Here is a 13,928-nt window from a genome sequence, read left to right on the forward strand (position 1 = left end):
GGAATGGAAAGATAGGGTTGTTTCTGGGAAGGATCCGTTACAGGAAGCTACAGTTGGCCAGCATCTTTGGCCACCAACTTCTCTCTCTCTCTCTCAGCTGCAGATCTGCATTTCCTAACTCCCTAAATGCATTGAAAGTCCTACCCATTGATATACAGTGGTACCTTGGGTTACATACGCTTCAGGTTACATACACTTCAGGTTACAGACTCTGTTAACCCAGAAATTTTACCTCGGGTTAAGAACTTTGCTTCAGGATGAGAACAGAAATCGTGCTCCGGCGGCACGGCAGCAGCAGGAGGCCCCATTAGCTAAAGTGGTGCTTCAGGTTAAGAACAGACCTCCAGAATGAATTAAGTACTTAACCCGAGGTACCACTGTACTGTCAGCTAGATATACTGTCAGCTAATAAGAGAAAATATGAAGAACTTTGCCGGAGCAATGCAACTCATATGCAATGCATATGACTCTCAGATCTGCATTTCCTAACTTCCTAAATGCATTGAAAGTCCTACCCATTGATATACTGCCAGCCAGTAAAAGAAAATATGAACTTTGCCGGAGCAATGCAATGGGCCCATCGAGTCCAGCAGCCTGTGCTCCCAGTGGCCAAACAGACAGACAGCACAGGGAACCTGCAAGTGGGCTCCAAAAACCGGCATTCAGAGGCGCACTGAACATCTCCGCTGTGGCCAGCAAGCCACTAGAAAACTCCCTTTATTTCTGTCCTGAATCTCCTATCCTCCAGCTTCCCTGGATGACCCTGTACCCTAGGATTATGAAAGAGGGAGAAAACCGTCTCACTGTCCATTTTCTAGACACCATCTCAGACATCTCTACCATTGTCCTCCCCAACCCTTTAATTCGCTTTTTCTCTGAACTAAGAAATCCCAAACGCTGCAACCCTTCTGGAGAGGGTGTCGTCGCCCTTTTCTGAACATTTTCCCAACTCCACAATAGCCTTTTCGAGGTCCAAGAACCAGAAATGCACACAGAATTAATTCTGAGCCGGGTCTCGCCACTAGAGCAGCCTTAAGATATTGCCAGTTCTGATTCGGATCTCTCTCCTCTTAACAAATCCCCTAGTATGGAATTTGAACTTTACACCCTGCAGAGTTTCAACATCTTCATCCAGCCACCCCCAGGCCCACATAACTTGTCGCCTTTTGTTTTTTACAAGAACACTGAAGCCCGGGCATAAAAAAATAAAATTAAATGGGATGGGGGCGAGTGAAGCAAAGCACAGAAAAGATGAATACAGTGGTACCTCGGGTTACATACGCTTCAGGTTACATACGCTTCAGGTTACAGACTCTGCTAACCCAGAAATAATACCTCGGGTTAAGAACTTTGCTTCAGGATGAGAACAGAAATCGTGCTCCAGCGGCACAGCAGCAGCAGGAGGCTCCATTAGCTAAAGTGGTGCTTCAGGTTAAGAACAGTTTCAGGTTAAGAACCGACCTCCGGAACGAATTAAGTACTTAACCCGAGGTACCACTGTACTGGGGTGGGTTACTCTGAAAACAAGAGCTGGAGTTGAAGAAAACCACTCTGCTCCACGCTCTGAATCACAACCCCTAGGATGGTGTTTTAGCAGGAAAGGCAAAGGAAGGAGGGAGGATGAGAAAAACTCACGCTGAAAAAGAAGGAAGGGATGAATTGGGATGCTCAACTTAGCCAGCGAAAGATGGGAAGGAAAGAGGCGATTCTTTAAACGCGCGTCTTGGAGAGCCCAAAAAAGGACCCTCGGAGTTGGAGCGACGCACAGCTGGGAAAGATGCAAATCGAAGAGGTTTCTTTTGAGAAAAAGAAAAAACTCACCACTGGAACATGCTGGACGCCTCGGAGAAGTTTCTCTGGGTTGGAGGAGCACAAAGAGAGGCGTCCCGGGGTCCCCACGCGGAGCGCAGGCAGCAGCAGCGGGGATGGGGATGGATGGCACCAGCTTCTGAGCCCGAGGAGAAGCGCCCTGCCGCCGCCGCCGCCGGACCCTCCTCTCGCTCGGCCGAAAGGTGGAGCCAGCAAGGAGCGCGCCTCTCGCCCGCAGGTGCTTAACCCTTCCGCCGCTGCGGGGCTCCACGTGCGCGCGCGCGCGCGCCCATCCACCCGGCGGCTGCTAGAGCGAGCGAGCGCGCTGGAAAACTCAAGATCTACCCACCCTGGAAGAGTGGCAGATGCAGCTGATGGACTATATGCAACTGGCCGAGATGACTGGAAGAATTCTAGACCTGGGAGAAGAGAGGGTTGAAGAAGACTGGAAGAAATTCAAGATTTATTTACAAAAGTATTGTAATTTGGTCGAAGGCTAAGAAGGATGCTAGATCATAAATAACTGCCTACCATTGAATTAGATTTGAATTTGACGATAAGTGAGATTGAGGAAAATATAAAATTTTTGGAGAATTATTAGATTAAATTAATTGAACGAGATTTAAGAATGTAAACAAGATGATAAATTGCTGGAAAAAGGTCACAATGATGTAAGTGGGAGTGGGAGACGTGAGGGAGTCCAAAGAAGTTTTGAAAAATGTGTTATGATACATGTTACATTGTTTATCATTTTTGCATTTTGTATTTAAAAAAAAATCTCAATAAATATTTATAAAAAAAAAAAAATAGAGCGAGCGAGCGCATCTCGGGGAAGGAACTTCCAGGCAGTGCCGGATTGACGTACAGTAATAATAATAATAATAATAATAATAATAATAATAATAATTAATAATAATTTATTATTTATACCCCGCCCATCTGGCTGGGCCTCCCCAGCCACTCTGGGCGGCTTCCATAAAAACCAAAAATACAGTAAAATATACAGTATAATTACAGTAATTAATTAATACTGTACGTCAATCCGGCACTGCCTGGAAGCTCCTTCCCCACTGCCCGGAAGCTCCTTAATTAATTAATTATAATAATTTATTATTTGTACCCCGCCCATCTGGCTGGGTTTCCCCAGCCACTCTGGGCAGCTTCCAACAAAGATAAAAAATACATTAAAATGTCACACATTAAAAACTTCCCTGAACAAGCTCTAGTTTAGGGCCCCACGCTCTTGGGGGCACCCCAAAAATGTAAAGGAAACAAAAACTGGATGTATGTTTCCAAAAGATAAAACAAAAAACAAATAAAATAAAACCTGTGTTTGCATTATTAGGTTTGTTGTGAACAAATAATCATTTTAAGTTAGAGCTTAGTAATTATTTCACTATTAATATACTTCTTCTTAATTGTATTTCAGTTCAACAGATACTTTGATAACATAGATACTTTGTTATGTGCAAATGGCTTTAGATACCTGTTAGGTCCATCAATTACCATATAGCATATATTCAGCACAAAAAAAGTGACAATTTGTTGTTGACAAAGGACAGCTGGACATATAAAGGGCCCCGTTAACTTCAGTAGCTTAGGGCCTCATCAAACTTAAATCCAGCCCTGCTTCCAGGCTGCAAGCTTGCAGCTCACACAGCATTCTTCGGCAGGGAGGAGACGGCTGCATGGCCAGCAATCGTGACCTTGTTTTGGAATTGATTTTTTTAAAAAAATTACATCACCATGATACCTGGGAAGGGGAGTCAGTTTACAGTGGCAGGTAGTTCCATCGGTTACAATTGCAAAGACTTTTTTTGTTGTTGTTGAAAAAAGTAATCATAGAACTGTAGAGTGGGGATGGAACCCAAAGGTCATCTAGGCCAACCCCTCGCAGTGCAGGAATCGCGGCTAAATGGGTTGAGTTACTGCAGACTTGGGCAACCCAGTGCCCTCCAGTTGTGTCTCTGGGGCCAATGGGAGTTGTACTCCAAAATATATGGGCAAAGGTTGCATTAGGAGGTGGAGGACTTTAAAAATATACACATATACAAGATGGGTGACACCTGGCTTGAGAGCAGTACATGTGAAAAGGATCTAGGAGTCTTGGTTGGCCACAAACTTGACATGAGCCAACAGTGTGATGCGGCAGCTAAAAATGCCAATGCAATTCTGGGCTGCATCAATAGGAGTAAAGCATCTAGATCAAGGGAAGTAATAGTGCCACTGTATTCTGCTCTGGTCAGACCTCACCTGGAGTACTGTGTCCAGTTCTGGGCACCACAGTTGAAGAAGGACACTGACAAACTGGAACGTGTCCAGAGGAGGGCAACCAAAATGGTCAAAGGCCTGGAAACGATGCCTTATGAGGAACGGCTAAGGGAGCTGGGCATGTTTAGCCTGGAGAAGAGGAGGTTAAGGGGTGATATGATAGCCATGTTCAAATATATAAAAGGATGTCACATAGAGGAGGGAGAAAGGTTGTTTTCTGCTGCTCCAGAGAAGCGGACACGGAGCAATGGTTCCAAACTACAAGAAAGAAGATTCCACCTAAACATTAGGAAGAACTTCCTGACAGTAAGAGCTGTTCGACAGTGGAATTTGCTGCCAGGGAGTGTGGTGGAGTCTCCTTCTTTGGAGGTCTTTAAGCAGAGGCTTGACAACCATATGTCAGGGGTGCTCTGATGGTGTTTCCTGCTTGGCAGGGGGTTGGACTCAATGGCCCTTGTGGTCTCTTCCAACTCTATGATTCTATGATTCTATGATATTGCTTGCTCTTTTAAGATTTTGTCTTGTTGGAGTGGGGTCCTGGGGGGAACTGCTTGATGTTGAACTCCAGCTCCCATCAGCCCCAGCAAGTGGGGGTCAGTGGTCAGGGATTATGGGATTTGTAGTCCAGGAACATCAGCCCTGGTTCTCTTCCTAATCTAATGCCACTTTCCGTGTTGGAAAAGCAATCTGTAGTCAGTTAAAATAAATTGTTGTTGTTTAGTCATTTAGTCGTGTCCGACTCTTCGTGACCCCCTGGACCAGAGCACGCCAGGCTCTCCTGTCTTCCACTCCCTCCCTCATGGTCAAACTCATGCTGGTAGCTTTGAGAACACTGTCCCACCATCTCGTCCTCTGTCGTCCCCTTCTCCTTGTGCCCTCCATCTTTCCCAACATCAGGGTCTTTTCCAGGGAGTCTTCTCTTCTCATGAGGTGGCCAAAGACTTGGAGCCTCAGCTTCAGGATCTGTCCTTCCAGTGAGCACTCAGGGCTGATTTCCTTCAGAATGGATCGGTTTGATCTTCTTGCAGTCCATGGGACTCTCAAGAGTCTCCTCCAACACCATAATTCAAAAGCATCCATTCTTTGGCGATCAGCCTTCTTTATGGTCCAGCTCTCACATTTAAAATAAATACGTATGTGTAAAAATAGTTAATGCATGGGAAAGCTGGCCCCTGTCACAACAGAATGCTGCACTAGATGGGGCTTTGGGTCTGATCCAGCTAGCAATGTATCCAAGCAAACATTTTTACAGATGACCCAACCTGTTCTTCCAGGTTAATGAAAGCAAGGTGCAGCATCAAAAGCTCTGGGTGAATGGGGTGCATTTCCTGCAATATTATGCCAAAATTTGCAAGTTCTAAAAAGAGGGCAGTTTTTAAAAGGTACTGTCAGAAATAGACTTGTTCCTTGGAGGTGATTGACATGCTGTCAAATCAGCATATGCATATACAGTTGGAATTGTGAACAAGTCATTTGACTCATTAGCATTTGAAACTTCCCTCTTCCCACCCAGAGTCCTCATAATAGATTTAATTACAGAGAGACAGTAACAAGGCCAGATTCCAAGGTCAAAATATGCAGGAACCCGAAATTGGATTCCAGTCTTGAGCTTGGAGGTCGCTTGAGCTATGAATACTTTCTGCGTAGAATTTAGTTCCTGAAGAGACAAAATATTATTTATTTATTTTTAAAAGTGGTTCTGTTTATGAATCGCATTGCATGGAGCGTCAACAGTCGAAACAACTTAAAACAATTCCATATATCGAAAGCCATTTCATATGTGAAAACAAGGTCTGATCTGATGCAAATATGGATTGGGACAAATAAAATATCCAACTTCAAAGGGGTTGTTGAAAAAAGGAAGGTCTTCAACAAACACATATAAATGACAATAGAGAGATATGGGAGGGAGTTCCACACTAAAGGCTTGATTCCTATATTGTATGGAACAGACTTTTTGATAAAGATGATATCTGCAGCGGTTTCCTGGTCTCATGGATGAGAGATAAGAGCCAAGGCCAAGAGTTTCAGTAGGTCAACGTCACCTTCTTAGTCCCAGGGATACACAGAAATTGAAATTATACATGTATAAAGGACCAGTCTAGCTTGGTGTGCACATTTTTTTTGATCCTCGGAAATCTGAATCAGGCAAAACTGAAATGCAGCAGTTACCGTATTTTTCGCTCTATAACACGCACCCGACCATAACACGCACGTAGTTTTTAGAGGAGGAAAATCCGTAGGCATGCCACCCGTAGGCATTCCCTCCATAACACGCACAGACATTTCCCCTTACTTTCTAGGAGGAAAAAAGTGAGTGTTATGGTGCAAAAAATACGGTATACATGACTCAAAATAACTTTGTTATTAAAAGGCGAAAGATTTATACGATCTGAAGAGAAACCAGAGTATTGTTATTGGACTTCCGGGTTAGCGCGATCGGCTAATGGCGGATTCCCTCCGAGCTCCGGAGGGAGTCTGCTCAACGGGGGCTGGGTCTTGCCGTGCCGGCGACACGGGGACCCTTTAAAACCACGGGCGTGAATGCCCGGGGACGTGGTGACTCAGCGGGCACCGTTAGCGCCCTCCCGACCCGCGAAGGAGCCTTTTTAAAGGCTACGGAACGGGTGCCGGGGAGCGGTGTGGTGCTGTGAGTCCTCTGCTTCCCCCGCTGAGTGAAGCCGCAAGCCATTTGCCGGACAGCGCTGACTTCTTCCATCTAAAATTCGGACTTAAATTTAAGAACAACAACCCGTGAGTAATTTGGAACCGAACTTTTTAAATTATTTCGTTTATGGATCTGGTACGAGCGGGGGGAGGTGAAAAGAGGAAGTCCACCTCACCCCCATTGTAAACAGTCTAACAGCAAGGATCTGCCAACTAAGGTTGTGAGAAGAGTCGTCGGTTATCTTTGGTGATTGGATAAAAGATATTAATTCCACGGACTTTAAAAGATCAAGTTATCGTGCTGGAGGGCAAGAGCTTATATGTTTTGATTAAGTACCACTTTTCTAGAGACCGGGAGTAACTCGTGAAAGAGCCTGTGGTGGACTTACAGGAAGCCTTTGACAGCTGTCAGATTAGCTGTCAAAGTTTGGAAAGAACTGAAAGTTTTAACTTTAGCCGGTTATTTTGATATAAAGTAACTTAAAGCAAAGGAAGATTGATACAAACAACATTGACTTTTGGGTCGGAAGTGAAAGGAATACTAAGTAACAAGAATCCCTCTAGAGGGGATTCACGGACACTACAAGATGGAAATACGTCGGGAAATACGAGCAGAGCTGCAAGAGCTGGTCGTTCTCATGAGAAAGCTGCAAGAGACGTATGAGCAAGGTCATGTTTGGTCTACAAGCCCTTCAAAGTCGAAACCTACAGAAAATATAGCTACTGAGATGGAAAAGGGCCTGATACTCAAAACACGGGCAGCTGGACAAGAAATGAAACTAAAGAAAGAAGAGGAGGAAAAGACACTTGTTAAACAAGGGACGGCCGAAGTGATACAGAAGACAAATGAGAGCCGAGGACTTATCAAGATGATTTCAAACCCGACCAGAGTGAAAGTTGGACTAGCTGGGATGTATGAACTTAAGAAACAAAGACGGAGCTTCACATTTAAACAACTTGACTTGGTTGAAAAAATCACTGACAGTATTGAGAAAGTACTTTTTCGAGTTTGGGTATTTAACATAAAAGATTTCCAAAGAAGCCGGCTGAGAGGGACTGAAGGGGACTTGAGAGCCTCGGATGTAAGGGCACCGGGCTAAAAAGATAGACTTACGGATTTAGGTTTGGGGTGGAAACCGGGGATGGAAAAGGAGGGCTTGGGAGCCCGAAAGGGGCCTGATTTTCACTATGTAGTGTAAAAATCCTCTTTTCTTTTTTTATGTCATTCATTAGTAATAAAATGGGGAATTCGTGGATGGGAACCAGGGACAACCTTAGGAAAAGTATTTTTATTTTGTTTTTGATTTTTTCTGTTCTCTTATCTTTCGTATATATGAATAAGGTATATAGTTTAAGTGTCATTGATTAGACTAAAGTAAACAATAACATTGAAATAATGGCTAAAATAAGTGATGATATTAAGGTAAAAACTTGCTGAACAAATATGGGAAATGGAATACAAGAAGGGGAGGCGTGGGGAAGTCCAGAAAAGAAGCTATTGAAAATGGGATTTAAAAGGTGGAATCTCTTTTTCTTTTTCTTTTTTTCTTTTTTTCTTCTTTTTTTCTTTTTTTCCTTTTTATGTATGTATTTTTGCTATTTGTATCTTTTAGAAATGATAATAAACATTATTTTTTAAAAAAACAAAATAACTTTGTTATTTTAGCCAGGATCTCCCTTGGACTTTTAAAGCACTGGTTCCCAGAGTGAGAGGTACAACCCCCTGGGCAGCAGTGAGATTACCTGGAGATGTAAATGAGTATCAGACTTTGAGAAGTTGGTATTCCTGGATCAAGTTCATCCGTTTTGTTGGATTAAATGAACTAGTTTTGATTGGAATTCAATCAATGTGCAATTAATTATTTCTGTTTTGAATTTTATGGTGTTATCATCTTCCATCATGCAAACCGCTATTCTGAATAATGCGTTTTATAGGGTCGGGCAGGGGGCTCTGTGGATGAATTTTTGGAACCACGGGGTCAGAGGCATGAAAAACTTTGGGAACTACTGGTTTGAACAGACCTTTAGCCTGATGGGCTCATTTGCCGGTTGTTGTTTAATGATCTGCATTTTCACAGGCCGATGATTGTGTGTGTGTGTGTGTGTGTGTGTGTGTGTGTGTGTTGTATATATGTGTTTTGTGTTTTCGTTTTGTTAGCTACCTTGGCCAATGTGGAAAGGCAGAAAGAAAATGGAAATATGCAAAGCCTGACATGCAGCCAGATCATTATCGGATCCTGTGGAAAAGTTCTAATGAGATCCTTAATGAGAGAGCGAGAGAAAGAGAGCATAGAAACCTGGTCTCTCAGTTTGTTTAAAATGGTCTCTGATCAATCTAGCTTTAACTGTGGTCTTATTACTCAAACCAGGAAACATTGGTATCTGAAGAAGTGTGCATGCACACGAAAGCTCATACCAAGAACTAACTTAGTTGGTCTTTAAGGTGCTACTGGAAGGAATTTTTTTATTTTGTTTTGGCTCTGGCAGACCAACACGGCTACCTATCTGTAACAGGAAACATTGCTTAAAGATTAGTGACTGACCAGGATTTATATGTGTTGTATGATGCAATGAGCAAACATTGTGTTGGGAATCAGAAATTTGGGTGGGGATTTAGCTTTCTTTATCTGTGGACTTTTGTAATAAATTAACCTCAGGGTTTTTTCCTGGAAGAGTTCCTGTATTTAAAGCCTCAGACCTCGGTCCGATTGCTGATAGAACTTCTACAGCAGAGCTTCCCAAACTGTGTGTCGCGATACATTAGTGTGTCGGCTATAGTGTGTGGTTGTGTCGTGTGAACACTCCACGAGTTCCTCTCGGGCCCGGAAAAGGGTTAGTTTAACCTCCCCCTTGCTGTAAAACAGAATTGCTGTGTCGTGAAATGATGCATGTCTAAAAAGTGTGTCGCCAGTATGAAAAGTTTGGAAAGCTCTGTTCTACAGAGTTCGCCTAATTCAGGACCAGGGTAGACAGTAAAGGTAAAGGGACCCCTGACCATTAGGTCCAGTCGTGACCGACTCTGGGGTTGCGGCGCTCATCTCGCTTTATTGGCTGAGGGAGCCGGCGTACAGCTTCTGGATCATGTGGCCAGCATGATTAAGCCGCTTCTGGCGAAGCAGAGCAGCGCACGGAAACGCTGTTTACCTTCCAGCTGGAGCGGTACCTATTTATCTACTTGCACTTTGACGTGCTTTCGAACTGCTAAGTGGGCAGGAGCAGGGATTGAGCAACGGGAGCTCACCCCGTCACAGGGATTCAAACCGCCGACCTTCTGATCGGCAAGTCCTAGGCTCTATGGTTTGTATATGCAGATAAATAATTCTGACAGACCTCCTGCTCCTCTGGGAAAAGTTCTTCAAATGACTGGGTGCCGAAAATTGTTTTGTTTTTGCTCTGTGCAGTAATAGTAGAAAGTGTTTCTCTGAGGCTGTGCAGAGTGCCTTTCTTTCCCAGCGCATCCCCACCCCACACAAATGCGGAGGGCAATTGCAAAGTGATTAAATGTGTTTCAAGTACCAGATTATTCCAAGTTTTGTGCAGGAGACCAGATTTAGCAAAGTGCAGAGCTGCCACTTTTGCAAGTAGAATGTAAAATGCGTAGAATGTTTTTTTCACACATGATAAAAATCAGTATTTTAGTGTGACAGCGCCTGTACTCTGCAAACTCCCTGCTTTTGCTGTATTTTTCTCAGCACTTGCTGAATATATTTCTGTTAAAGAAAGCCGACTCAGCCATACTGTTTTATTTCATTATATATATTTGTTTTTTAAGTATCTATCCTCTTAACCCCTTCCTGTAGCCCTGGCATCTTAAGCATCTAGACTGGGTAATCTCTCACACTGGGCAACATTTTAATTCTAGACTGCTGACCAGATTTATTCGTAAATTATGATTTTCACTTTCGCAGGCTTAGCTTGCATGGCTGGTTACTCAGAAGTAAGTCCCGCTCACTCCCAGGTAAGTGGGTGCAGGACTGCTGCCTAAATTCTGCAGAAAACACTGACCTGAAACCCCACAGTTAACACAAGAGAACAGCATAAAATGAAATGATCCTTATCAAACCAGAAATCCATTTTGCTTAATACCTAATTCTGTGAGGAATGTTAGGGGCTGCTGGGTGTCATTTTAATCAGATACTCTGGATTATTGCTTTCAAAGCATGCATAGTTTCAAAATGTGCATCGGAAACTAGGAAGCAGTTGAGCTGCCAACCTTTTTTCGGGCAAGGCTCCTGTCCTGTGCCTTTAATAGAAAGGTGAAAGGTGAAACTCAGCGGACCTTACTTTCTTTAGCAGGCAAAATGCACCATACCTGCTTGGAAGTTGGCTTTTGAGGCCAATGGGAAGCACAAAGGATCTTTACTATTTTTATTTTATTTTTAAAGCATCAACTCTACCTTCCCTGAAATTTCAGGGAAAGGCCCATGGTCCATTTGAAGCAGATTGCTTTGCTCCAGGGAACTTGGAGTTGGCTCCTGTTGTAAACAAAAATTGCCCTTTTCCCCTTATGGGGTATCCAAGAGCCCATATAGAGTCCTTACGTAGGTTCCCTATTGGTAGGAGAGAATAACAGAGCCCAACCAGAGAATATTGAGAAGCAAAGCAGCTAGTTAGCCTGATCTTTATTGAGCTGTTGCAACAGGGTGCTCCCCTCACACGCAGGAGAGGAGGAGGAACCCCGAAAAATGGTGCGCAAGGCCTTATAAAGACTTTTGAAATTGCCACCCTGTAGATCAAGACCACCCCCAGAAACATCATACATACATCACAGAAGGGGTGTAACCTAAGACCACCCCTCAGATACTTTATACCTACATCACAGAAAAGGCGGTCTACAACAGAAATTTGAGTGCGTTGTTTATCTCCTGTCTGGCAGGTTACCTTGATTGGATTTCCTGGGGAGCCTGGCTAGTCTTTTGTAATGATAAATAGTTCCTGGGCAAGGTCACAGGCTCACACCCTATTCATATCTTAAATGTGCCCTTAAGACAGGATTTGTGAGGAAAGAGACAATGGGGAGGTTTCCCACTTTGACCTTACAGAGAAAACATTTGCTCAATTTAGGAATCAAAATGGTTCCAGGTCTGTCTTCCTGTGCTGATCTATGTAGGTGCTTGGTTGGTACGCTTATGAACATTACCATATATCTAAGACCTCGAAATTCCTATTACAGAGGTGAATGTAACCTCAGCCGTACTGAAAGAAGCAGCTCATCATTTTGGTTCAGAGTGTGACAAGCCCAACAAGTTCATGCTTTGCCGCTGAGAAGAAAAGGACCCAGGGAAATGTTTAAAGGAAGGCAAGGAAGTGAACAAGTGTGCAATGGAATTCTTCAGGCAGCTTAAGCTACACTGTGAGGAGCTATTTACCCAATACTGGACTTGCATTGACTATAATAACCTGCTAGAGCTTCGCCAGTGGCGCAAGTAGCAGTAGCAGGTCCTGGATGAGTGCGTCCTGGATAAGTTGGGCTGGGTGAGACCTGATCTGGGACAGCTGTCAAAGGTCACTAAAGTGAAGACTGACCGGCCACTGCCTGAGAATCCCTATCATTCTGGGCAAAGTCCACAACCAAACCCACCAACTGAAGGCGAGTTGCAGACGTCCAAATATGGAAGCAAGTTGTCCTTCTTTAACTTCTAAAGTGGCTATCTTGGCTCCTTCAAAACAATGCCAGACTTCTTGATGGCTGTAAATAACTCTTTCCCGGTGTGTTTTGAATGCCCTCTGTATTTGGTAGTCATTATGGTGCTGGAGGAGACTCTTGAGAGTCCCACGGACTGCAAGAAGATCCAACCTCTCCATTCTGAAGGAAATCAGCCCTGAGTGCTCACTGGAAGGACAGATCCTGAAGCTGAGGCTCCAATACTTTGGCACCTCAGGAGAAGAGAAGACTCCCTGGAAAAGACCCTGATGTTGGGAAAGATGGAGGGCACAAGGAGAAGGGGACGACAGAGGGCGAGATGGTGGGACAGTGTTCTCGAAGCTGCCAGCATGAGTTTGACCATGAGGGAGGGAGTGGAAGACAGGAGTGCCTGGCGTGCTCTGGTCCAGGGGGTCACGAAGAGTCGGACACGACTAAACGACTAAACAACAACAACAAAGGATAATAAACTTCAAATGGTAAAAAAATAAAAAATAAAAATACTTTTTGACATAGTGCACTGTTAAACTATGGAACTCACTGCCACATGACATGCGATGGCCACCAACCTAGATGGCTTCAGAACAGGATTAGACAAATTCACGGAGGAGAATGCTCTTGATGGCTCCTAGCCAAGATGGCTCTGCCCTGCTTCTCCAGACAGAGGCAGCAGCGCTTTGGAATGCCAGTCGCTTTGCGTGTGTCCCATGGGCATCCGGTTTTCCACTGTGAGAAGGGGTGCTGTGCTAGATGGGGCCACTGGCCTGATCCGCTGGGCTCTCCTGATGCCCTTAGGAAGACGGGCGTTGTCAACATCTGCAAACAGAGCTGCTTTTTGGGCTCTGGGAGCAGTAGAGCTGTCCGGGAGACTCAGTGCCCCAGCGGTGCAGTAAAAATCGTGGTTATCATTTCCTATTGCAGTAAAAATAAAAGGGCCTGCACTTATTAAGAAATTCTTTCCACGAATACTAGTGGTTTCCAGGCTCTGTGAGCTTATGACAGCTGCATCCTGAATGCAGCTACTTCAGGAGATGGTGCTGGGGAGGGGAGGGGGGGTCCAAGCACGCCCAGCCCCTCGTAGATGAGGAGGAATGTGGAGGATGATTTGCAGCAAAATGGCAAGCGGGAGAGGCACACACAGCTGCAGCAAAAATATTAAAAGTCTAAAGAAGTGGTTCGCAAGGTTTGTGGTGCTACCCCCCAGGGATGACCTAGGGGGGCGCTAAGAAGCAAGGGGGTGTTGAGCCGGGATCAGTGACTACCAGACTTTGAAAATCTGATTTCCCTGGATCAAGTCCACCAGCTTTGCTGAACTGATGAGACTAAATACAGTGGCACCTCAGGTTAAGTACTTAATTCGTTCGGGAGGCATAGCTGTCAAGCGTCCCTTATTTGGCGGGACAGTCCCTTATTCCAGCGCCATGTCCCGCTGCTGTCCCTTATGTCCCTTAAATAAGCTACTGAAGGTAATGGGGCCCTTTCTATGTCCAGCTGTCCTTTGTCAGCAACAAATTATTGCTGTTTCTTTGCGTTGAAT

At 44.5% G+C, this 13,928-nt stretch overlaps 1 protein-coding gene and 1 pseudogene across 2 annotated transcripts in view; one reads left to right on the forward strand and one right to left on the reverse strand.

The window, feature by feature from the left end:
• B3GNT7 (UDP-GlcNAc:betaGal beta-1,3-N-acetylglucosaminyltransferase 7) overlaps window positions 1-1,962 on the reverse strand; it is a 28,491-nt gene extending 26,529 nt beyond the window's left edge. Inside the window, exon 1 of the mRNA XM_079978166.1 lies at window positions 1,822-1,962. Within this exon, the coding sequence (XP_079834292.1) occupies window positions 1,822-1,832 (11 nt within the window). The 5' untranslated portion in view covers window positions 1,833-1,962. The remainder of the gene's footprint in view (window positions 1-1,821) is intronic.
• On the forward strand, window positions 1,936-12,492 carry LOC307217422 (NADH dehydrogenase [ubiquinone] 1 alpha subcomplex subunit 8 pseudogene; annotated as a pseudogene). Its single transcript has 2 exons — window positions 1,936-2,047; window positions 11,900-12,492. The product of its transcript is annotated as an NADH dehydrogenase [ubiquinone] 1 alpha subcomplex subunit 8 pseudogene (transcript).
• The last annotated feature ends 1,436 nt before the right edge of the window (window positions 12,493-13,928 follow it).

The sequence above is a fragment of the Podarcis cretensis genome (genome assembly GCF_951804945.1).
Source record: "Podarcis cretensis genome assembly, chromosome: 5".
In the NCBI taxonomy this organism is placed as follows: Eukaryota; Metazoa; Chordata; class Lepidosauria; order Squamata; family Lacertidae; genus Podarcis; species Podarcis cretensis.